The sequence below is a fragment of the Megalobrama amblycephala genome, linkage group LG4, assembly GCF_018812025.1.
Source record: "Megalobrama amblycephala isolate DHTTF-2021 linkage group LG4, ASM1881202v1, whole genome shotgun sequence".
NCBI classification, from domain to species: domain Eukaryota; kingdom Metazoa; phylum Chordata; class Actinopteri; order Cypriniformes; family Xenocyprididae; genus Megalobrama; species Megalobrama amblycephala.
In genome coordinates this window covers 42,957,860-42,983,190 of record NC_063047.1, presented here as the reverse complement: position 1 = coordinate 42,983,190, position 25,331 = coordinate 42,957,860, and the positions used below count along the sequence as shown (strand labels likewise).

Here is a 25,331-nt window from a genome sequence, read left to right as displayed (position 1 = left end):
TGGTATGCTGAAGCATTAAGAGTTCCTTTCACTGGAACTAAGGGTTCAAGCCCAACCCCTGAAAAACAACCCCACACCATAATCCCCCTCCACCAAACTTTACACTTGACACAATGCAGTCAGGCAAGTACCGTTCTCCTGGAACCGCCAAACCCAGACTCGTCCATCGGATTGCCAGACAGAGAAGCGTGATTGGTCACTCCAGAGAACACGTCTCCAATGCTCTAGAGTCCAGTGACGGCGTGCTTTACTCCACTGCATCCGACGCTTTGCATTGCACTTGGTGATGTTAAGGCTTGGATGCAGCTGCTCGGCCATGGAAACCCATTCCATGAAGCTCTCTACACACTGTTCTTGAGCTAATCTGAAGGCCACATGAAGTTTGGAGGTCTGTAGCTATTGACTCTGGCGACTTCTGCGCACTGTGTGCCTCAGCACGCGCTGACCCCGCTCTGTGATTTTACGTGGCCTACCACAGCTTCTGTTGTTCCCAATTGCTTCCACTTTGTTATGATTCCACTAACAGTTGACCGTGGAATATTTAGTAGTGAGGAAATTTCACAAATGGACTTATTGCACAGGTGGCAACCTATCACAGTACCACGCTTGAATTCACTGAGCTCCTGAGAGCGACCCATTCTTTCACAAATGTTTGTAGAAGCAGTCTGCATGTCAAGGTGCTTGATTTATACACCTGTGGCCATTGAAGTGATTGGAACACCTGAATTTAATGATTTGGAGGAGTGTCCCAATACTTTTGGCAATATAGTGTATGTATCAATGCAACTTTCATGAAGTAAACTTTCACTAAAAGCCTTCTTTCTGCTGAAAAAAAAATAAAAAATAGTCCCTGGCCGTGAACAGCAACAGAAGTTACATTATTAGATGGTGGCAAAGACTGTCTTTATGAGTGTGTCAGTCACTAGCAAAGACTTTTATACACTGTTAGCCCAGATAAGTTGAATTTACTTAAAAAATTTGAGGAAACTGGTTGCCCTAAAAAAAATAAGTAATGTTAACGTAATAATTCAAGTTCATTTAACTTAAAATGTTTTGTAATATTAATTACTTTGTTGTTATTACACTAGTATATTTAAGTTCAGTGTACTAAGCAAGTTAACTTGCTACCAATCAAAATTCATCCATGCCTCCCATCATGCATTGATGCATGAATAAATTATGAGCTGAATTGTTAGTAATTTTCTTTATTCTCACTATTTAAATTTAGCTGTTTTTCTGTGACTTTTTAGTAGCTTGTTTTCTAATGTTCAGAGTTGATCTGTTTATCAGAATATGTTGCTTGTCACCGTTGTTGAGATTCACAGGCTGATTCTTGATTTTTTTTTTTTTTTGTGATAAGGACAACATTTTTAAAAAAAGTTGTAAAAGTTGATCTTGTGCTGTAGAATCACAGTGCTGCTGTAATCAATATGTAAATCTAACTCAGAGATTGGGCTCTAAATGAGTTCAGTGATTCAGATCAAATAATGATTATGTGAAAACATAATCAACACCACCTGATCATCTTTTCTCTTTGCTTGTCTGGTTGGTTTTAATGCAGTTAAAACTGCCCAAACAAAATCTAATATTAAAAAGTCAAGGGTCAAGAGCTCAACTAAAACAAACCCTGACCTCGATGATGGTAACTTAAAAATTGTGATTTTCTCCTTTGGTGAAAAACTATAAAAAGGCAAATGTTTGGAAAAAATGTCCGTAGAACAGCCAAAACAAATGTTCCAACTGCTCATCAACAGCTCCTTGAATTCACACACACCACGACAAAATGGCGTCATTACCTGCTGCAAACCAGTGTGTAGGAGGCGTGGTCAGGAGAAAAACATCATAATTTAAGTGCATTTAACTTACATTTATTAACACATTCAAATACACCCGCAAGTAGAATATACTTATATTTTATAAGTAATGCAACTTATATTTTATAAGTAATGCAACCAAACTTAAATATTTTAAGTATATTGTAATTATATTTTTAAGTAAATATAAAATCCGGACTAAGAGTGTATTGAAAAGACTGAATTGTTGTGAACACGGAACAAGATGCAACTGACAAATGCTTTGACTAGGGAAAACCCCTCAACTGTTAAAAGGACAAGATAATACATCGGACATTTAAACAGATGTTTTATTATAAACATAGGACTGACCTGAAGGAAAATGCTAAATCTGAATGCAGGAACTCGTTCTCTTTCTCACAATATTCTCCTACGTAATTGAGTAAGCTTCAATGAACAATATCAATTGAGAACATACAGTTTATGTTGCTAAGAGTGGTTGCTAAGGGCGTTTGTAGTGAAACACAGAACCGTTGAGTAAAGCGGTCATAGCCGTGTTTTATCATGAATAAAACATAGCTATTGACCAATCAGAATCAAGGACAGGAACTAACCTTTTTAAAAATGCCAAGACATCCGTAGAACTGCAGCACAGGCCTGTCCTGTCCATCTGTTTCAAGCCAAGGATATTCTGATCTCCTCTCAAAAGGAAGAAAAGCAAAGATGTGTGAACAAACTGCACGTTTTGAGCACTTGTGAGCCTCAATGTACTAAAACAGTGATATTAAAAGGCCAAATTCAGTATAGACCTCATTGATGATGAATGCTATCTACTGTCGAGCTGATGAGCCCAGAAATAAACTTAGATTTTGTTGATGTCTTGCTCTAGAGGTTTAGTCAGGTATGCAAATATGTTTGCCCATGTGACGTCACAGATCCCACGATATCCAAACGAGCCATATTTGGAGCTTGGTTAAATAAATGCTTTGTTTATAACGAGGATGGTGTTTTAAGACCTGTACACTCTAAAAATGTTGGGTTAAATATGGACAAACCCAGCAATTGGGTTGTTTTAACCCAGCGGTTGGGTTAAATGTTTGGGTAGTTTTATTTAACTCAACTATTGTTTAAAAATTACTACATGACTGGCTTAAAATGAACACAGAATAGGTTGGAAATTGCTGGGTTTGTCCATATTTAACCCAACTTGGGTTATTTTTAACCCAGCGTTTTTTAGTGTGTAGCATGTCATGACCCCTTTAAAGCATATTTGGTGTAAGTGTATGAATGACATTACACAAGAACACACTAATAAAATAGAAAGGCAAATACACGACCACATCCCCAGAGTTTAATTACAAGGACTATAACTATGAATAAATGTCTCTTTTGGCAATTTTTACACATTTGTTTTCTCCAAGCCTGCGACCCTGTTTATGACTCGTGACTCCGCTCTAATTGCGCATCAGTATTAACCCACCTCTCCCTCATAATTAATGTTTAATTTCACACGGTGAAGAGATGATCTCTCAGCACTGAGACGGCAGAGAACAACTAAACGAGCATTTCCTGCCTCCGGATCCAGTCAGTCCCTCCGACCGGCCTTCATTAGCAGCAGGTCTCAGTAACGGCTGGAGCATGAATACTCAACATTAGCAGAAACACCCGTGTTGCTCACATATTACAGAATTACAATGCAAACGCAAACAGCACTCTTTATTTTTGCATTTTAATAAAACTCACTCCCCTGAATAGCAGTGATTCCATTTCAGCGTATAATAAGACGTCCACATGGCGTTAAACTGTGCTAATATTTAATTTGAAAAGAGTGCAGTGAAGCATGGAGCTAATATGAACATTTTTCTTAATAGCGTGTGCTGAAATTGTTCATTATTCTAGAGGCGGCTCTTATCTTTGAATTTTTTTGTTATACAGAGGCTCATTGAGCTTTACTAGTGCTGACAACTCCTGTTATTCTCGTATTTACTTGTGAACATGTCATTCACTGAATACACTCTAGGCTTTGAAGTAAAGTATTTTATAGACCAGGGTTATTATTATTACAGTTAATTAAAACTAAAACTATAAAAGCATTTTCATTATTTTGATTATAAAATAAACTGAAATAAAATAAACAAACACAAACACAACTAAATTACTTAAACATTAAATAAAAATATAAAAAGAATATATATATATATATATATATATATATATATATATATATATATATATATATATATATATATATATATATATATATATAATGTTTTTTACGGTTTCAGTTTTATATTTTTTTTATTTTTTATAATATAATTATATTATTAATTTATATTAAATTTAATTAAAATAGTATATGTACTTATATTTTCTTATATTTTTTTTCTTATTTTTATTTTTATAATATATTTATATTATTCAATTATTATATATATATATATATATATATATATATATATATATATATATATATATATATATATATATATATATATATATATATATATATATATATATATATATATATATATATAAACATTTCTTAAATATATTAAAAAATATCTTGACCGAGACGCGTCACATGATCAAACATGTCGTCAATGCTGACTTCCTCTTCCTTTCAGCCAAACTCTCCTCCATTTATTGGAACTATGCAGCTAAAAGCCATTTATATATAGACGTTTTAAGTGTACAGTATCAAAAAAAAGAGTTGAAGAGTTCTAAAAAAAATATTACTGTTTTTTTTAAGCCTTGGTGAGCAGAAGAGACTTCTTTCAAAAACATAAAATAAAACTGTACTGACCTCAAACTTTTGAACGGTGTCACTATAAACTGTCCTTTCATTTACAGTCAGGGAGAAGTTTACCGTGCTAAATGATTAGAGATAAGTTTATAATTGGTGCAAGAAACCTTGAGTAACACTGAGATTGTAAGTGGACTCAAGGGGAAATAATATAATTCTGCACCAGTATACGGTATGACCACTTTAAGTATAATAGAAGAGAACATTTAAACGCTCACATCACTTGTGCACACCACTTCAAATGATATACTTTACAAGAAAAGCTCCTGCGCATTGTTCTGTTTTTGCTCTCTCATAATCACTTGTTAGTGTCTCATTAGTGTCTTGTTAGTGCAGGAAGTCTGCAGAGTTGTTTCATAAATATCAAGTGGTCTAATTATGAGAAATGAACACCAGTTTGAAAGTATTTTTAAGTGATACTGGAAAAAAACAATCCTAAACAATATTAATGACTTATGTTGAGTAATTTGATTTGCTGTTTACCGATAGCGAATGAAACGGATGCGATTACAAGCAGTGGTAATTGCATCATGATAATTATCTGTTTTGTTAGAGTTCTGATACTCTGGACTGAGTTCTGGTCCAGGACTCTGATTGGTCATCACATTTTTTTTTATTTTTTTTTTTTTTATGTTAAAATATAAAACGGATCCATTACTCTGTAGCTCACACCTGCGGTCTCATCTCATCAGTATTACTGTTTCTGTGTGTTGCTGCAGTTTAATGTTTTTCAGCAAAAGTAATTATTTTCTTATGTAATGAAGTATGAGTGACCTCTCCTGGCAATGGTGCATCATTCACTTTTAATTTTGAGACCACACCCTTCCTGCTTCAAAGAAAGTCTTCTCATGCGGGAGATACGTTAATGTGTGTGTATGTGTGTGTGTGTGTGTGTGTGTGTTTGTGGAGGGAATATTATTTAAAAGGGTTTTATTAGGCTATAGTAACATTTACAGCATGGTGCAACACCTCTCATTAAATATGCATCACTGCACAATTCATGACTTAATATTTATATAACACACTATTAAAAATAATGGGTTAAAACAACCCAATCGCAGAGTTAAAACAACCCAATCGTTGGGTTAAAACAACCCAATCGCAGAGCAAAAACAACCCATTCGCTGGGATAAAAACAACCCAATCGCTGGGATAAAACAACCCAATCATTGGGTTAAAACAACCCAATCGCTGGGTTAAAACAACCCAATCGCAGGGTTAAAACAACCCAGTCGTTGGGTTAAAACAACCCAATCGCTGGGTTAAAACAACCAAATCGTTGGGTTAAAACAACCCAATCGCTGGGTTAAAACAACCCAATTGCAGGATTAAAACAACCCAATCCCTGGGTTAAAACAACCCAATCGTTGGGTTAAAACAACCCAATCGCTGGGTTAAAACAACCCAATTGCAGGGTTAAAACAACCCAATCCCTGGGTTAAAACAACCCAATCGCTGGGATAAAACAACCCAATCGTTGAGTTAAAACAACCCAATCGCTGAGTTAAAACAACCCAATCGCTGAGTTAAAACAACCCAATCGCAGAGTTAAAACAACCCAATCGCTGGGATAAAACAAACCAATCGTTGGGTTAAAACAACCCAATCGCTGGGTTAAAACAACCCAATCGCAGGGTTAAAACAACCCAATCGCTGGGTTAAAACAACCCAATCGCAGAGCAAAAACAACCCATTCGCTGGGATAAAACAACCCAATCGCAGAGCAAAAACAACCCATTCGCTGGGATAAAAACAACCCAATCGCTGGGATAAAACAACCCAATCATTGGGTTAAAACAACCCAATCGCTGGGTTAAAACAACCCAATCGCAGGGTTAAAACAACCCAGTCGTTGGGTTAAAACAACCCAATCGCTGGGTTAAAACAACCAAATCGTTGGGTTAAAACAACCCAATCGCTGGGTTAAAACAACCCAATTGCAGGATTAAAACAACCCAATCCCTGGGTTAAAACAACCCAATCGTTGGGTTAAAACAACCCAATCGCTGGGTTAAAACAACCCAATTGCAGGGTTAAAACAACCCAATCCCTGGGTTAAAACAACCCAATCGCTGGGATAAAACAACCCAATCGTTGAGTTAAAACAACCCAATCGCTGAGTTAAAACAACCCAATCGCTGAGTTAAAACAACCCAATCGCAGAGTTAAAACAACCCAATCGCTGGGATAAAACAAACCAATCGTTGGGTTAAAACAACCCAATCGCTGGGTTAAAACAACCCAATCGCAGGGTTAAAACAACCCAATCGCTGGGTTAAAACAACCCAATCGCAGAGCAAAAACAACCCATTCGCTGGGATAAAACAACCCAATCGCAGGGTTAAAACAACCCAATCGCTGGGTTAAAACAGCCCAGTCGTTGGGTTAAAACAACCCAATCGCTGGGTTAAAACAACCCAATCGTTGGGTTAAAACAACCCAATCGCTGGGTTAAAACAACCCAATTGCAGGGTTAAAACAACCCAATCCCTGGGTTAAAACAACCAAATCCCTGGGTTAAAACAACCCAATCCCTGGGTTAAAACAACCCAATCGTTGGGTTAAAACAACCCAATCGCTGGGTTAAAACAACCCAATCGCTGGGTTAAAATAACCCAATCGCAGAGTTAAAACAACCCATTCGCTGGGATAAAACAACCCAATCCCTGGGTTAAAACAACCCAATCGCTGAGATAAAACAACCCAATCGCAGAGTTAAAACAACCCAATCGCTGGGTTAAAACAACCCAATCCCTTGGATAAAACAACTCAATCACTGGGTTAAAACAACCCAGTTGCTGGGATGAAACAACCCAAACAACCCAACCCAACCCAATTTCCAACACAACTTGGATTGTTTTTAACCCAGCATTATTTGGAGTGTATTTTTCTTTTTCTTTTTTTTAGTCATGACTATACTCAAAATATTACCTGATCTCTCATACATTTTTCCCACATTATCCTTGTTTACTCATAGAGATCATAATCTGAACTGTACAGTTCAGCCAATAATATACATGTGAAACATGAACATATCACTGGCCTCCATATTCAAGAATGTTGATAGATTCTGTGTCTGCTTTAAATCAAATTTTACAGGGTGTGGATGATTATCGTGATATTGGTGATGTGAATAATTGAACGGAGGTTTGGCAGACGGACAGAGAGTTTTGAGCTGATCTCTCCAGGTGAATCATGGCGGACAGTAAAGTGCTTCTGGCCTGACAGCTTTTATCAGGATAAGCAAGGATGATGCATGCTTGTTTTCCAGCCATGCAACCGGCAATGAGCGCAGTATCACAAGAGTGCTGTTTTTGTCTCGAAAAGCACAAGTGCAAATGTTATACTGATTTTATACAATAGTTCAATAAATAAGAAGTTAATATTGCGTTATTAATATTGTCTGCTTTTGCTCAATTGTGATTCGTTTCTGAATGAATCCGAGTTTTGAGCGAATCAATCGGGTGAACCAATGATTCAATGACCCATTCATAAAGAGAGCCGTTTACGTCATTCCTGTTTGACTCGACTGAATGAATGATTCAATGACTTCTCTTTTTTTTTTTTAGCTTTAGAGTATCATTTCATTCAAATTAAAACCCATTCATTAAAGGTACAGTTCACCTAAAATATTTCTTTTTTTTTTTTTTTTAAACTACTTTTTGTAATGTCTGTTTGATGCTTTTCTCATTTAACACAATGATGACTTTCAATTATATATTTGAGGGTGATTTCTCAGACAAATCTGATGTGTGATATTACATTTTTATTTAATTGTAAATAACATGCAATTAAGTGTCCAAAAACCGTCAGTTCAAATTTTAAAGTATTATTTCCATAATAAGTACTCTTTTTGAAAGCATGCTGGATTGCACTTCTATTGCATGAAGTTTTTTTGTTTGTTTGTTTGTATTATGAATGAAGAACACCATTTACTATGTCAAAAGTGCATGTTTATCATTACCCACATAATCATTTACTTTTATCATGCATGTCTATGGCACAAACAACGCAGGACACTGCAAAGTTGAATAATTAGTGATGTTTGTTCATATGATCCCATACGATGTACGGGCAAACCCAACACAACATTTCCAGCGTGTGCATATTCTCATGAAAACTGAGCTTATGTTTCCCATATTTGTGTGTTTCTCTCTCATTGAAATCACAATCAATATGGCCACTCTGGGCCGGAGTGACTGTGTGAATATGATTTGTGAAATTCAGATACTTGCTGTTCGCTCTCTGCCAAGTGTGCTGATTGCTTTTCTCCGGGAGAAGCACTTCAGCCCCGAGTCGAGTAATAAGTGTTTTGCTGACTGTGGGCATTGGGAAGCTTTTGTTGGAAAGTCATCTAGGGCATAAACCGCACAGTCGCAGAGGTTCAGAACAACAGCGGGCCTTAACAAGGACGTGTGGCTGCTGACTTAATGAGATCACTCGTGTACGGGATGAGGTGTTTGGGAAGCTGGGCCGGGACGTCCCGGCGGGGGCGGGTGAAGCCCTCCGGTGCCGTTGCCCTTGCTGGGACTAATGCAGGCTGTGTTTTGGGGCCTGGATCAGCTGAATCCCAGCACATGTCCGGTTGTTAATGGGGTTACGCTAATGAATTACAAACAGGCCTGTGGTGAGGGGACACTGTCCCCTGCTTTCATCTGGATTTGAGCCCAATGACACCTCTTATTGTTGTCCCTGTTCTGGGAACAGAGAGCAAGGCACAGTTTGAACGTTTCTTTTTAGTCTAAATTTACACTGTTCCAAGAGAACAAGAGAAATTATAGGGTTCAAAATATACAAGGACATGCTTAACCTTCAGATACACTAACTGTCCCAAAATGTGGACTGATGCCATAAAGTCAACGTTAAATCTAAATTGTTTTTTTTTTTTTTTTTTTTTTTTTTTTTGCAGTATGTATTATAAATGGTTTATCCATGTTTTTTAAATTCATGTTCCTTGTAATCTTGAATCAGAATATCTTCTCCTCCCTCTCTCAGCGACATCTCTTCTCTGATGATGAGGGCGGGGCAACCTGTCACTCACATGAGATCCACCAATAGCAAACCACAACTATCCAATCAATTCCCCACGGACAAAATTAAGCCCCGCCCTACAATTGTTCTTGTTTGAGATGTGTTTCACTCAGATATACAGCACAATAGTGAAGAAAAGATGATAGCAACTTACGTTTCATGCCAACTTTAATCCAGTTTAGAGGATTAGTTCACTTCAGAATGAAAATTTCCTGATAATTTACTCTCCTCCATGTCATACAAGATGTTCATGTCTTTCTTTCTTCAGTGGAAAAGAAATGAAGGTTTCTGATGAAATCATTCCAGGATTTTTCTCCATATAGTGGACTTCACTGGGGTTCAACGGGTTGAAGGTCCAAATGTCAGTTTCAGTGCAGCTTCAAAGACGAGGAATAAGAGTCTTATCTAGAGAAACCATCGGACATTGACTAAAAAAAATAAAATTTATATACTTTTGAACCACAAATGTTCATTTTGCACAAGCTATGCGATGCTCCACGCATTATGTAATCATGTTGGAAAGGTCACACGTGACGTAGATGCAAAAACTCATCTCATTTTCTCATTTTCATCTTCAAAATCGACCCGACATCGTTGTTTTTACCGTTTTGTAAAGGATGTTTGTCTTTGCACATTCGCTTTCTAAACACTTGCTCGATACTTCCGACTGTCACTCGTGACCTTTCCAACATGATGACGTCATGCGTGGCACATCACAGATGAGCATTAGTAGTTAAAAAGTATATAATCTTTTTATTTTTTTTTTTTAGAAAATGTCCGATGGTTTCTCTAGATAAGACTCTTATTCCTCGTCTGGGATCATGTAGAGCTCTTTGAAGCTGCACTGAAACTGACATTTGGACCTTCAACCCGTTGAACCCCAGTGAAGTCCACTATATGGAGAAAAATCCTGTAATGCTTTCATCAAAAAAACGTCATTTCTTTTCGACTGAAGAAAGAAAGACATGAACATCTTGGATGACGTGGGGGTGAGTAAATTATCAGGAAATTTTCATTCTGAAGTGAACTAATCCTTTTAAGTGAATATGCAATCACTGATAGGCCAACAGGGTTAAGCTCGAGTATTTGTGGAAATGTAATGTAATGTTAAACATTTTACAAGTGAAATATCTGTCTCTGTGAGAGATATATTACATTAAATCATACTGATGAATGTTACTTTTAAGACGTGCAATTCTGTGCAGGCGGGAGATAAATATGCCAGAGGACAATTACTTTAGTGATGCAATCAAGTCTCTTTGCAGGTGTGCTCATTTTAAAAAGCATATTATTTTATTTTGGCAGCATCCTCATAGCTGGTTCTGTATTTCTCTTAATTGCACTATAGTAGAAACAGGTTTTTGTTTGTTTGGGCTTCTTTCTTTGCTTTTAAACAATGGGTGCAGATTTAAACAAACTATATATACATATTGTATACAGACTAATTAAAACACACCAAACTTACCATGTTGTTCTTGATCAGTTCTAAATATATATATAATTTATTCAAATGTATTCAGCTTTGAGTAGCGACAGTAATCCACTCTAAATTGATCTAAATGGCTTGAAACGTTTGGCTTGCTGCCTGGAAAACGAGTTTTTAAGCTAATTGAAGCTGATCGTGTCATCTGATATGGTGGGATGCTGCTGCTAATATTCACTTGACCACTTGTCTTTTATTTGTGTTTATTTTCTTTCAGTGTTTTGCTCCAGGGTCGGCCGTGCTAAAACAGGACATGTTTTTATTATAAAGGATCTGTTCCATGTCACGCTCCATTACTTGCTCTCTGCTCTTCGCTGCTTTATTTAAGGACATCTGATTAAAAACTCAGTTTCACACACTACAGATTTGTAATACGATGCTCAGCAATTTCTGCCTGCATGTCCATTAGTCCCAAACATGCTGAAAAGCTGCTTTTGGAGTTTTACACACAAAAAAAGTTAAATTAAGTAATAAATGCATCATCGTGCTGGCTGATCGTCTGATCGATGAGACTGAAATACAGCCTTAGGTCAGTTCGACGAGATGACGGGAGATCAGTTTTCTTAACTAGTGACTAGTGAACAATAAGTAGCATACTTTTACTTTATATACTTTAAATGGATCTTACTAAATGCAATGTTTTTGGACACTTAAGTGCATTTTCACATTTTCTATTTTTATTAACTAATGTTAACAAAATACTGTAACAACCTGTTGTTTGGAAATGACCTGTGTTGCATCCTTCTGTTGTGTGACAGTTACCATATACTTTAATGTCAACTGGTGTATTTATATACATTTGTAACACATTTGTCATAAAAAGTTGCAATTTAGAACATTTAAAATATTTTAACTTTAAATTTAATATTGAATCACAGCCTTCAGTTTCAAATTATAAGTACTCAACAAGTGCTTTAGTATGTTAGTCAATGCAACAAAATAATTGTACTTTAAGTAGTACAAAAGATCTTTAAAACATACTTTTAAGTAAAACTTTTAATTTGACATTATTACAAAGTGCTTTCTTTATGTACCTAAGTGAGTTAAGAAACATAGTCTTGAAAGTGTACTCTGTTTAAGTGGCCTTTTATTTTATTAATATTATATTATCTGAGTCTCTCCATCAGTGTCGACTCCGGTTTGAACAATGTAAGGCTGAAAACCGTTACTGACAATCCTCATTTTGGCTGCGTGAGATTCTCCAGCTTTGTTGTTGTTGAGCTGTTAAAGCTCCGCCCTCTTCTGGAAAGGGGGCGGGAGCAGCAGCTCATTTGCATTTAAAGGGACACACACAAAAACGGCATGTTTTTGCTCACACCCTAATATTTGACAAGCTATAATAAATGATCTGTGGGGTATTTTGAGCTGAAACTTCACACACACATTCTGGAGACACCAGAGACTTAATAAAAGATGCATTATAGGTCCCCTTTAAGATTTAAAGTGCACATTTAGTACAATTAAGTGCACTTCTTTGTGACAAAGCCGATACTTAAATTAAGCTTGACTAAGAGCTCGATGAGGTCTCGGGAGATCTGAAAGAGAAATCTCAGAGCAGCAACAGCACTTTTGTTCGAGGTCAGGAGCTTCCTGAGTTCCGAATGTCCCGTTCTCAGCATTCCGGCCACTCTGTGCTCTTCCAGGATCAATTTCCTGCTACTCGTTACTGGTGAAACAGCTTTGCCACTCTTCTGCAGTTCCTTTGAAAATATCAAGCTCAATGCTCCCGAGGTCACGCTGAGCGGTCAAACCGCAAACCCGAGTCGATGGAAAGCCCATCGCACGTATCTGATCCCTATCTGGCCACATTTTATCAGCGCTGGAGTCGGATCATTCATGCCGCCTTCGTTTGCACCCCTCAAGGTCTCCATTCCTCCCCAAATAACAGCGCTGGAACAGTTCTCAGTAGCGCGTATAGAGGTGTACAATCACACGCTGGAGATTTCTGATTATGCTTTGAGGAGTGAAGTCACTGAAGCAGATCTCTGATTCAAGAATGATTGAAAATCAATCCAGCAGTGCTTATGAACAGTGTTTTATTCCCGTTTGTACCAGACTGACTGATTTAAAGGGATAGTTCACCCAAAAATGAACATTTCTGTCATCATTTACTCACCCTCAAGTTGTTCCAAACCTGTATGAATTTCTTTGTTCTGCTGAATACAAAAGAAGATAATTTGAAGAATGTTTGTAACCAAGCAGTTGATGGACCCCATTGACTTCCATAGTATTTTATTTTCTCCCAAACTGTGGAAGTCAATGGGGTCCATCAACTGTTTTGTGTGTTTGCTGTTTGTCACACAAATCTACTGAACAACTTCATTTTGACTCAATGTTATGTGTGTGTTTTGTCCTCTTTGGATTTTGACAACTCCTGGTCACTCTTTGCTTTCATTTCATGTAAAAGAGCAACATGAACATTTAGCTAAATATCTGCTGTGAATGTGAGTAAGTGATGACAGATTGTTCACTGTGTTTGAATTAATCTCACTGACTGCAGTTAGTTTGAATCAGTGTTTTAAGCTTGCGGTTACGTCAGTAACTCTGAGGACTTCAGTGAGCTAATAAACACTTGAAACTTGTCAGATGTCAGAAAGTTAGAGTTGCGGTTATTCCCATTGAAGTCGGAGACTCTGTTTCAAGCACATCTGACAATGTCACCTTTAGTTTAAAGACGTCAAGAACTGTTAGAGATATCAAACGAGTGCGGCTATAAAGGGAACTCATTTACTGCCTTTTGATGCTCTCAAAAACATGTTTGAAGTTGGGAAAATGGATGACTTGGTCAGGATGTCATAATAACTCTTATTTGATGTCAGAGTTTGTCTAAGGGAGGTTCAGATGGAGTCACGAAAATCCATACAGAAACTTCATGATGCATTATTTATTTATTTATTATATTTTGCATATTGTAAATGTCAACATAAATCACATTTCACCAGGCATGTTTTTACCATTATGCTGTTCTGAATTGCCACATTCATGGCAGTTAAATGAGTCTGGTGCGTGACTGTTATTGTGACTGATCAGCGTCTCTGTTTCTCCGTGTCTTACAGAGATGTCGGGGACCGGAGCGGACATCTCTCAGGTGCACTGGAAGCAGCAGTGGCTGGAAAACGGGACGTTGTATTTCCACGTGTCCATGAGCAGCTCCGAGCAGCTGTTGCAGGTCACGCAGCCCACCGTCCGTGAACCGCCGCGCGTCCTCCACGAACACATGCACCTGCTGCACATCTCAGTGATGGTGAGTACTGGCTGTACGTACATCCAGACACAAATGATGCCTTCGCAACTCAACTGGCTCGGAGAGCATCTGGATCTGGACTATATTTCAAGGCGACACGAAATTCAACTTAAAGTTCATTTGCTACCTTACGTTTTTAAGTCCAATCAAATTGTCTGTAAAACTTCATATAACTTAAAAAAAATGATGTTGAAATTGGTTCAATTATTTTGAAGACGTAAGGGAAAAACATATGAGATCATGACTTATTGATCTTTTTTTTTTTTTTTTATGATAGTGTGCAACTAATCTATCATATCCAATACAGTAAGAATTTACTGCAGTAAATTCTTATAATTAAAATTGGCCAAGCAGTTGTGCACACAATCACAAGCATGTGATTTGAAATATGTAATGAAACATTGTTAAAGACAATATACAATATATCCACACAATACATGATATACTGTAGATCTGGCATGTCACAGAAGAGAGTGATCAGCTGGGTATAGAATAGAATAGAATAGAATAGAATAGAATAGAATAGAATAGAATAGAATAGAAATCTGGCATGTGAAAGAACAGAGTCAGTCATGAGCTGTGTAGAGAATAGAATAAAAAGAAAAGAAAAGAATAGAATAGAAAAAAAGAAAAGAGTAGAGATCTGGCATGTCAAAGAACAGAGTCAATGATGAGCTGGGTATAGAATAGAATAGAATAGAATAGAATAGAATAGAATAGAATAGAATAGAATAGAATAGAATAGAATAGAATAGAGATCTGGCATGTCAAAGAACAGAGTCAGTGATCAGCTGGGTATAGAATAGAATAGAATAGAATAGAATAGAATAGAATAGAATAGAGATCTGGCATGTCAAAGAACAGAGTCAGTGATCAGCTGGGTATAGAATAGAATAGAATAGAATAGAATAGAATAGAATAGAATAGAATAGAATAGAATAGAGATCTGGCATGTCAAAGAACAGAGTCAATGATGAGCTGGGTATAGAATAGAATAGAATAGAATAGAATAGAATAGAATAGAATAGAATAGAATAGAATAGAATAGAGATCTGGCATGTCAAAGAACAGAGTCAATGATGAGCTGGGTATAGAATAGAATAGAATAGAATAGAATAGAATAGAATAGAATAGAATAGAATAGAATAGAATAGAGATCTGGCATGTCAAAGAACAGAGTCAGTGATCAGCTGGGTATAGAATAGAATAGAATAGAATAGAATAGAATAGAATAGAATAGAATAGAATAGAGATCTGGCATGTCAAAGAACAGAGTCAGTGATCAGCTGGGTATAGAATAGAATAGAATAGAATAGAATAGAATAGAATAGAATAGAATAGAATAGAGATCTGGCATGTCAAAGAACAGAGTCAATGATGAGCTGGGTATAGAATAGAATAGAATAGAATAGAATAGAATAGAATAGAGATCTGGCATGTCAAAGAACAGAGTCAATGATGAGCTGGGTATAGAATAGAATAGAATAGAGATCTGGCATGTCAAAGAACAGAGTCAGTCATGAGCTGTGTAGAGAATAGAATAAAAAGAAAAGAAAAGAATAGAATAGAAAAAAAGAAAAGAGTAGAGATCTGGCATGTCAAAGAACAGAGTCAATGATGAGCTGGGTATAGAATAGAATAGAATAGAATAGAATAGAATAGAATAGAATAGAATAGAATAGAATAGAATAGAATAGAGATCTGGCATGTCAAAGAACAGAGTCAGTGATCAGCTGGGTATAGAATAGAATAGAATAGAACAGAATAGAATAGAATAGAATAGAATAGAATAGAGATCTGGCATGTCAAAGAACAGAGTCAATGATGAGCTGGGTATAGAATAGAATAGAATAGAATAGAATAGAATAGAATAGAATAGAATAGAATAGAGATCTGGCATGTCAAAGAACAGAGTCAGTGATCAGCTGGGTATAGAATAGAATAGAATAGAATAGAATAGAATAGAATAGAATAGAATAGAATAGAATAGAAAAGAGTAGAGATCTGGCATGTCAAAGAACAGAGTCAGTGATGAGCTGGGTATAGAATAGAATAGAATAGAATAGAATAGAATAGAATAGAATAGAATAGAATAGAATAGAATAGAATAGAGATCTGGCATGTCAAAGAACAGAGTCAATGATCAGCTGGGTATATAATAGAATAGAATAGAATAGAATAGAATAGAATAGAATAGAGATTTGGCATGTCAAAGAACAGAGTCAGGGATCAGCTGGGTATAGAATAGAATAGAATAGAATAGAATAGAATAGAAAAGAGTAGAAAAGAGTAGAAAAAAGTAGAGATCTGGCATGTCAAAGAACAGAGTCAGTGATGAGCTGGGTAGATTATAGAATAGAATAGAATAGAATGTAATAGAATAGAATAGAATAGAATAGAATAGAATAGAATAGAGATTTGGCATGTCAATGAACAGAGTCAGTGATCAGCTGGGTATAGAATAGAATAGAATAGAATAGAATAGAATAGAATAGAATAGATCAGATCAGAACAGAACAGAACAAAATATAGATCTGGCATGTCAAAGAACAGAATCAGTGATGAGCTGGGTAGATTATAGAATAGAATAGAATAGAATAGAATAGAATAGAATAGAATAGAATAGATCAGAACAGAACAGAACAGAACAGAATAGAGATCTGGCATGTCAAAGAACAGAGTCAGTGATGAGCTGGGTAGATATATAATATAATATAATATAATATAATATAATATAATATAATATAATATAATATAATATAATATAATATAATATAATATAATATAATATAATATAATATAATATAATATAATAGAAAAGAAAAGAGTAGAGATTTGGCATGTCAATGAACAGAGTCAGTGATCAGCTGGGTATAGAATAGAATAGAATAGAGATTTGGCATGTCAAAGAACAGATTCAGTGATCAGCTGGGTATAGAATAGAATAGAATAGAATAGAATAGAATAGAATAGAATAGAATAGAATAGAATAGATCAGAACAGAACAGAATAGAGATCTGGCATGTCAAAGAACAGAATCAGTGATGAGCTGGGTAGAGAATAGAATAGAATAGAATAGAATAGAATAGAATAGAATAGAATAGAATAGAATAGAATAGAATAGAATAGAATAGAATGGATTTCATATTGTATTTCAGTCGGGGTTCAAAGATCATTATAGTACAGAATCTGCTCTTTTGAAAGTGTTAAATGATTTGTTATTAGCTGTCGACTCAGGAAAATGGATCGAAGGATCGAAGTACAGATTTTGACACTATCGATCAATCTATTCTATTGAAACATTTACAGCAGTATGTTGGTATTAGTGGAACTGCCTTAAATTGACTCTCATCATACCTTAAGGGGAGATCTTTTCTGTAGCCATCGGAAACTAAACACACATGATGTACCGCAGGGCTCCGTCTTAGGCCCTGTCTTATTTTCCCTCTGTCTTCTTCCTTTAGCCAGGATCTTTTGTAAGCATCACATTTTATATAATCTTTATGCAGACGATATATAGCTTTACCTTCCAATGAAACCAAATTACAACATATCTCTTCAGTCACTGTTGGATTGTTTGAGTGATGTTAAAAGATGGATGGCGGATTTTATTTATTTAATTTTTTTTCCCCCCTCAATTAAATGACTCTAAGACCGAAATGTTGGTTTTTGGATGGCCTGAATGTGCTAACATCCTCTCACGATCCCTTAGACCTCTGACTAACTCTGTTGGTACTCATGCACAGAATGGATGTCATTTTTGACCCAGCTCTTAAATTTGAAAAACTAATTAATTCAGTTGTAAAATCAGCATTTTTTGCTAAAAAATAAATAAATAAATTCTATTCCTCATAGAGATCTGGAAACTGTTATTCATGCATGTATTTCAACAAGACTGGACTACTGCAACTCATTGTATTTAGGGATTGCTCAGCCTTCAGCTGGTCCAAAATGCTGCGGCCAGACTTTTATCAAGAACTAGAAAGAGGGAAAGTATTACTCCTGTTTTGAGTAGCTTGCATTGACTCCCTATTAATTTTAGAATTCAGTTTAAGGTACTATTGTTTGTGTACAAGTCCCTGGGAGGCTTGACACCATCCTACCTGTCTGATCTTCTATCCTACCATCAGACCAGTAGGCCTTTAAGGTCATCAAATACTTTTTGTTGTTGTCTGTACCAATGATGCATTTGAAACTCAAGTGCATTTTCAGTGGCGGCACCCAGATTGAGGAATAATTTGCCATTTTATATACAATCTGCCACATCTCTTCAGGTTTTTACATCATTGCTTAAGATGTATCTTTTTTAAAACAGCTGATGGGCTGGAGAAATTTGCTGTATAACACTTTACTACGTGTTTTTATTGTTGTGTAAATTTGTTTTTTGTTTTTATCTGTTTTATGTTTCCATTTTATTTTTGTGCAGCACTTTGATCAACTCTGTCGTTATTAAATGTCGTTATATAAATCAATAAAACTAAACTAAACTAAACTAAACTAGAATAATACTTTAATCCGATGATTTCCAATTGCATTTGCAATTGACAATTGTGTGCAAAAAACAACAACAACTGTAATGCATGTTTTATTGTGATTTTCAGTATTTTCTACCAAGTGAACAAAAGCTCACAAAAGTTTGCTGATGATGCATAAGATCCAATGTATGAATATTAAATGGGTCAAACAGATGTTAACCTTTCGGGAGCGTCTGGTTAAGTATCTTGATATTCATAGAAGGATTCATTCATTCTCCTGTTGAATATTGTGTGTTGATGCACAGTGGCTTATCCTGCTTTGGCTTTCTTTGGAACTATTTTCATTTGCAAAGAAATAAAAAAGTCTAAAATATAAAAGTTACTCTATATTAACACTATGGACCATATTTATAGCTTGCACCAGTGCAAACCCTCTTTTGGCATTAAAAAAGCCACTGTCAGGATTTACTGTAGATGTGTAGTGAATAATTAGCACTGAAATGGTGTGGACAGGCAGGGTTATTTTTGGTGGCTGACCTTATTGCATATGCATTCGTAGGAGTTTCCTTTTCAGATGCAACATTTATAAGAGAGGAGTATTTAAATGAATTACGCACGGTGATTTACTAAGGTTTGTGGTAGTCAGTTTACTGGTATTTGCATAATTTTTTACAGCCCCCTAAAAAAGTATGTCTTAACCCATTTTGCGCCTGATATGTCATTAATTTGCACATTCTCTGTAGATCACATGCAGATCTCACAACTCTCATCTGTGCTTTTATAGATTGCGGCCGCACACTAATTTGCCCTTTTTAGTAAATCTGCCCCTTTGTTTATTTAATAAAGCAATTTCACACTTACAGATGAGGATATGATCACAGCTGTGCTGATATTTGGAGCAACAGCACTCCTGCTCATGCGAATTTGCTTAATTTTTCATTGGAAGCAAATCTCTGGGTGCATATAGTTTTGCAGTTTCTTGCACTTTGTGTACAGCTGCGATGGATTCATCTCACTCCGGTGCTCTGGCAGACGACGAGACTGTGAATGAGATGAAAACAACAGTCCTCAAAAACAGTTGATGACACTCTGAAATATTGCCAGGATTTTGCAGTATTTATTAATCATTTATTTCTGCGTTCAGAATTTTAATTTAAAATCACTGCATGCATGGCATGGATAAAAAAAAAAAAAAAAAAAAAAAAAAAAAAAAAAAATTATATATGGCACTGCTTTGTGGGATAATAGCACAGGGTTGTTTTATCATTATTATTGTGATCAGTGTTCTGTTTCGAGCCAAATTTGGACTATGTTTACCTAATTATATTTATTTTCCCCTAGCCAGTGTACTAATGCTAAAAAACACTATTCAACACAACTGGTTGCAGTTTGTTACAAGGACAAAACAGCCTTAACTTTATCTGAAACATAATTTGCAATCTATAAAAAGTGTTTGCAATAGTCACTTCTGTTCACTGTCACCCTGCTGTCAATTAATTGTAATAAGTTGTGCTTCTACTAGTTGAAGATTACTATGATAGTATAACAACCAGTAGGCAGGAAAATGCTGTAAATTCACACTTATTTTTTACTGTGCACTTAAAACTGCATCCAGAAGCTTTACACAAGCAGCAGAGAGAAGGAAAATGAAGACAAGAAGCTCGATATCCATATCAGAAGCTTTATTGCATCAGAACCCAAACACAGTTTTCACTTGGCAAAATAATAAACATCATCTTCTCCTCTCCTCAGTCAGAAAACAGTTTCTCTTTTCTAAAAGAGGCCATACGCTGTCAGCCCTAATAAGTTCAAGACATTCATTGCCTCAAATGAATCAAGGTCTCATCGGGATGTCTGTGACCCCATCCATAGGGAAAGAGGGTCACTGACTGGTTTGATGAGTATGAAAAGATGTGAATCAGATGTTATGACCTTTGCAGTCACCAGATCTCAGCCAGATTGAACACTTGTGGGAGATTTTGGGCCAACGTTTTAGACGTGTTCATTTAACCGATTTAAACTTTACTTTTTAAGTTATAAAAGAGTCGAGTCAATTGTTTAAGTCAGCTTAATATAATTGAAATGAACTGAAGAAAATGAGTTGAAATGACATAAACATAACACTTAATTTAGGCAGCAGTTTTTAAGCTGAAGTAAAAAACTTAATAGTTAATTCATGTCAGCTCAGGTGAGTAAATCTTGACATTAACATGAACTAAATGATTTAGAAGTGTTTTAACACTGCATACAGTATATTGCTTTTTGTGACTTCATAATGTAATATATTTATCATAATGTAAGAATATGCAATTATATTAGGAATTTAATAATGACATTTACATTGCAGTTTTAGAAAACTATTACATGATGAGCATTCATTACATTAATAATGCAACACATTATGAGTTCTAAGGGTAATTTTCTAGAAATGCACGGCTCTATATTAGTTCAATTTCAGTTATTTCAAAAGCCACCAGCCTACGCAGCAAAAGAACCAGAGAAATTCAAAGACGTAATAAATAATAGGATAAAAGTGACAATTTGATTGATTTTTCCTAAATGACTTTTAATATCTAGGGACAGCACACTCTCAACAGACAAACACTCACACAAACAGAAGCTTGTCATCAACGCTCTCCTGCTACTGCATCAATAAAAATAGCTTTGATACTGTAAAGCACCATTACATTTCTCAGCTGTGAGCTGGTAATATTGCTCTTTTTTATGTAGTTAAATGAATAACAATGATATATTTGTAGAGATCTCACAGAGAGCCGTGGAAGAAGCAGGTTATGTCACACGCTCCAGTGTTTCTGTTCAACATGCTGAATCGGTGGAATTATATGGAAGCTTGTTTCTGCCATGGAATAAAATATATAAATTGTGACTTTTTATCAGAATTGCAAATTTATATCTCACAATTCTGAGTAAAATTAGTCCGAATTGCAGTATATAAACTCCCAATTCTGAGATAAAAGTAAGAATTGCTAGTTTATATCTAACAATTTTGACTTTTTTCTCAGAATTTGGAGTTTTTATCTCACAATTCGGACTTCATATCACACAATTTGGACATTTTTTTTTTTTCATGCATAATAAACTTGTAATTGCGAGAAAAAAAATAAAAGAAAAAAGATTTTCAAGATTTGTTTCCCTCCCCACTATTCTGACTTACTTTGAATTTTTTAGTTTTTATATGAAAATTTGGACTTGTTTGCACATATTTTTTATAGAGTTATATCTCACAATTCTATAAAAAATCAATTATATTGAAACTCGCAATTCTGAGATGAGAATTGCAAGATGTAAACTCAAAATCCATGAGTTTAAATTCACAATTCTGACTTTTTTATATTAAAAGTTATCTTGCAATTCGAACTTTAAGTTTATATCGCAATTTGGACCATTTTTCTTACAATTCTGTGAAAATAAGTCATAATTGCGAGATATAAATTTGTAATTGTGAGTTATAAAGTTCGAATTGCAAGATAAAAGAACAGAATTTCGAGTTTGTCTAGCAATACTGACTTATTTTCTAAGAATTGTGCATTTATATCCTGCAATTCTGACTTTTTTTCTCAGAATTGTGACATATAATCTCGCAATTGTAAGTTATAAAGTACTGAGAAAAAAGGTTCTGTAAGAGCGTTTGAACAAAGATCTGAAAATTGGGATAAGAAAACATAAAAAAACAAAGTTAGTCTTGAGGTGTGTGAAATAATAAGTGAAATACTTGACTAATTTGATAACTGTTAGGATGCAACTGTAATAAAAATTATTTGAAGATTATTATTATTATTATTATTTTAGTGAAAATTATTGTAAGATCAAGTTTTCAGTATGTTATCCATTGTAATAGTTGCTGTAGACGTTGAACTTCAGCAGTAAAGATCAATAGTCAGGCACAAAATAAGCCCCTGAACAACAATAAGCATCTGCTATAAGACACATCATCTCCAGTGGAGTGTGTTTTCCAGAAGACACACACACACACACACCTGCACATCACTCCTCAATCCGCCTCCAGAGTCACACACATTGACACTTTTGTGTGAGAGACTGATATCATTCAGACGCAGGAGAACAGAACTAGAGCGGCTAAAAATGAGCAGCCGTAGAGAGAAGTTGTTCTCCTCTTCATGGGAAAACAAGGTGTATCTGTCGGTGTGCGTGAGCGGGCAGCGGCGCGCTGGCATTTTGAATGAGCATCATTAACTGTAATTCTGTCAAGGAAGTGACAGATTGAAGGCGTTGAGCAGTGCACTTCCGCCAGCGAGCTGTCGCTCACCCTCTGTTCACGCTCACTTGTTTGTTATCTCAGGTTTGATCCCCTCGTTCTGAAGATGAAAGATGACTGCGGTGGATGATTTAGGTTGCGGCTTTGCAGGAGTATTTATCAAAACTGATGGTCAGTAAATGTTTACAGCCAACAATGTATAGTGGGCCTGCATACGGGTTTTGCACAAAAGATGAACGTGACGGCACATGCTAGTGGATGAGTTGAATCAACTCCACAGCAACTACATAAATTTATCCACTAACCATTCAGAAACGTCTAAAAGTTGTAACTTCTTCCTGAGTCTCTCCATCAGTGTCGACTCCGGTTTGAACAATGTAAGGCTGAACACTTTCGTCATTTTGGCTGTGTGAGATTCTCCAGCTTTGTTGTTGTTGAGCTGTTAAAGCTCCGCCCTCTTCTCGAAAGTGGGCGGGAGCAGCAGCTCATTTGCATTTAAAGGGACACACACAAAAACGGCGTGTTTTTGCTCACACCCAAATAGGGTCAAATTTGACAAGCTATAATAAATGATCTGTGGGGGATTTTGAGCTGAAACTTCACACACACATTCTGGAGACACCAGAGACTGATATTACGTCTTGTGAAAAGGGGAATAATAGGTCCCCTTTAATAAATGGTTCAACGTATCATTTGGGTTTCTTGAATATAAGCAAGGCATTATTAAATCAGGAGATGACCTTGGCTTTATGCAGAATGGTGTCTCCGTTGAAGGTCGTGGTCCAGCAGAACATTTACCCTAAGCTTGAAAATACTCATGAATGGTTGCAAATGCTAGAGTGAGCTGAAGTGGCCAGATTTATACCCCAATGAATATCAATGGAGAGATCAGAAAACAGCAGTTGGCTGAGGATGGCCTTCAAATGGGAGAGAATTGAAGCAGTTTGCAAAAGAGTGGACCGAACTGCCAGCAGGGAGTTTTTGAAATGTCATCAGTGACTATAGAAAACACTACACTACAGTTGTACTTTCCAATGCCTGTACTGCTGTAACGAAGGCGGGACTCAGAGTGAGATCCATATGCAAAGCTTTATTAAATGTTGAGCGTGGTCGTACAGGCATGGTCAAACGGGGCAAACAGGAACATCAGAGACAGGCAGGAACGTAGTCAGAGAACAGGCAGTGGTCAAAAGGCAGGCAGCTATCAATCAACAGTAGAACCAGACAGGGATCAGAAACAGGAACCGGAACAGACAGGATAAACAGGACAAAGGCTTGGAAATGTTACACTGGGAAAAACAAGACCTAGCAGTGAGGTGATGTGTGTAAGAGTCTTTTATAGTCCTGGTAATGAGCTGCAGCTGGATGTGGTGATTAGTGATTAGTGTGAAGTGTGTGCAGGTGAGTGGCAGAGAGGATGATGGGAGATGTAGTCCGGGAACTGACAGGAACAGTCGGTGATCATGACATAACGCCCCCCTCCCGGAAGGCGCGTCCTCGCGGCGTAAAAGGAACAGCTAGGGAGGGAGGGTGGGTGCATTGGAGACCTGCATGCAGACAGGAACGGGGTCCCCAATGCAGGTCCAGGAGCCTCGGGCAGCCACGGCGGGTCAGGAGCCTCGGGCAGCCACGGCGGGTCAGGAGCCTCGGGCAGCCACGGCGGGTCAGGAGCCTCGGGCAGCCACGGCGGGTCAGGAGCCTCGGGCAGCCACGGCGGGTCAGGTGGCTCGGGCAGCCACGGCGGGTCAGGAGCCTCGGGCAGCCACGGCGGGTCAGGAGCCTCGGGCAGCCACGGCGGGTCAGGTGGCTCGGGCAACCACAGCATAACAGAGTCCATAGATGACCACGGTGGGTCAGAGTCCATAAACAGCCCTAGTGGGTTACAGTCCATGGGTGGCCATGACAGTTCAAAGGCCGTTGTTGGCCACGGCCGTGCAGGGTCCCCACCCACAAGCTCCCCACCCTCAGGTATACTGCCCCCCCAAAAAGTTCTTGGGGAATTCAATGGAGGCCGTGGCGGGTTTGTGGGCAAGGAGCTCGGGTGGTGCCAGCAGGGCAGACGGTCTGGGCGGCAGCGGCAGGGCCGACCAAGGGTGTTCTGTGGCCGTATCAGGGAGAGTGGGCAGCTCGGTGACGGCCTCCGTGGCTGTACTAGGGAGAGCAGGCAGCTCGGTGACGGCCTCCGTGGCCGTATCAGGGAGAGTGGGCAGCTCGGTGATGGCAGCGGGCTGGGACTGTTCTGGGACGGCAGCGGGCTCGGGCTGG

General features: G+C 37.2%; 1 protein-coding gene across 1 annotated transcript in view; it reads left to right on the top strand.

Annotated features, from left to right (window-relative positions):
• Nucleotides 1-25,331, top strand: part of LOC125267649 (astrotactin-2-like) — a 458,853-nt gene that overhangs the window by 87,079 nt on the left and 346,443 nt on the right. The window contains exon 2 of the mRNA XM_048189494.1: nt 14,167-14,354. Within this exon, the coding sequence (XP_048045451.1) occupies nt 14,167-14,354 (188 nt within the window). The remainder of the gene's footprint in view (nt 1-14,166; nt 14,355-25,331) is intronic.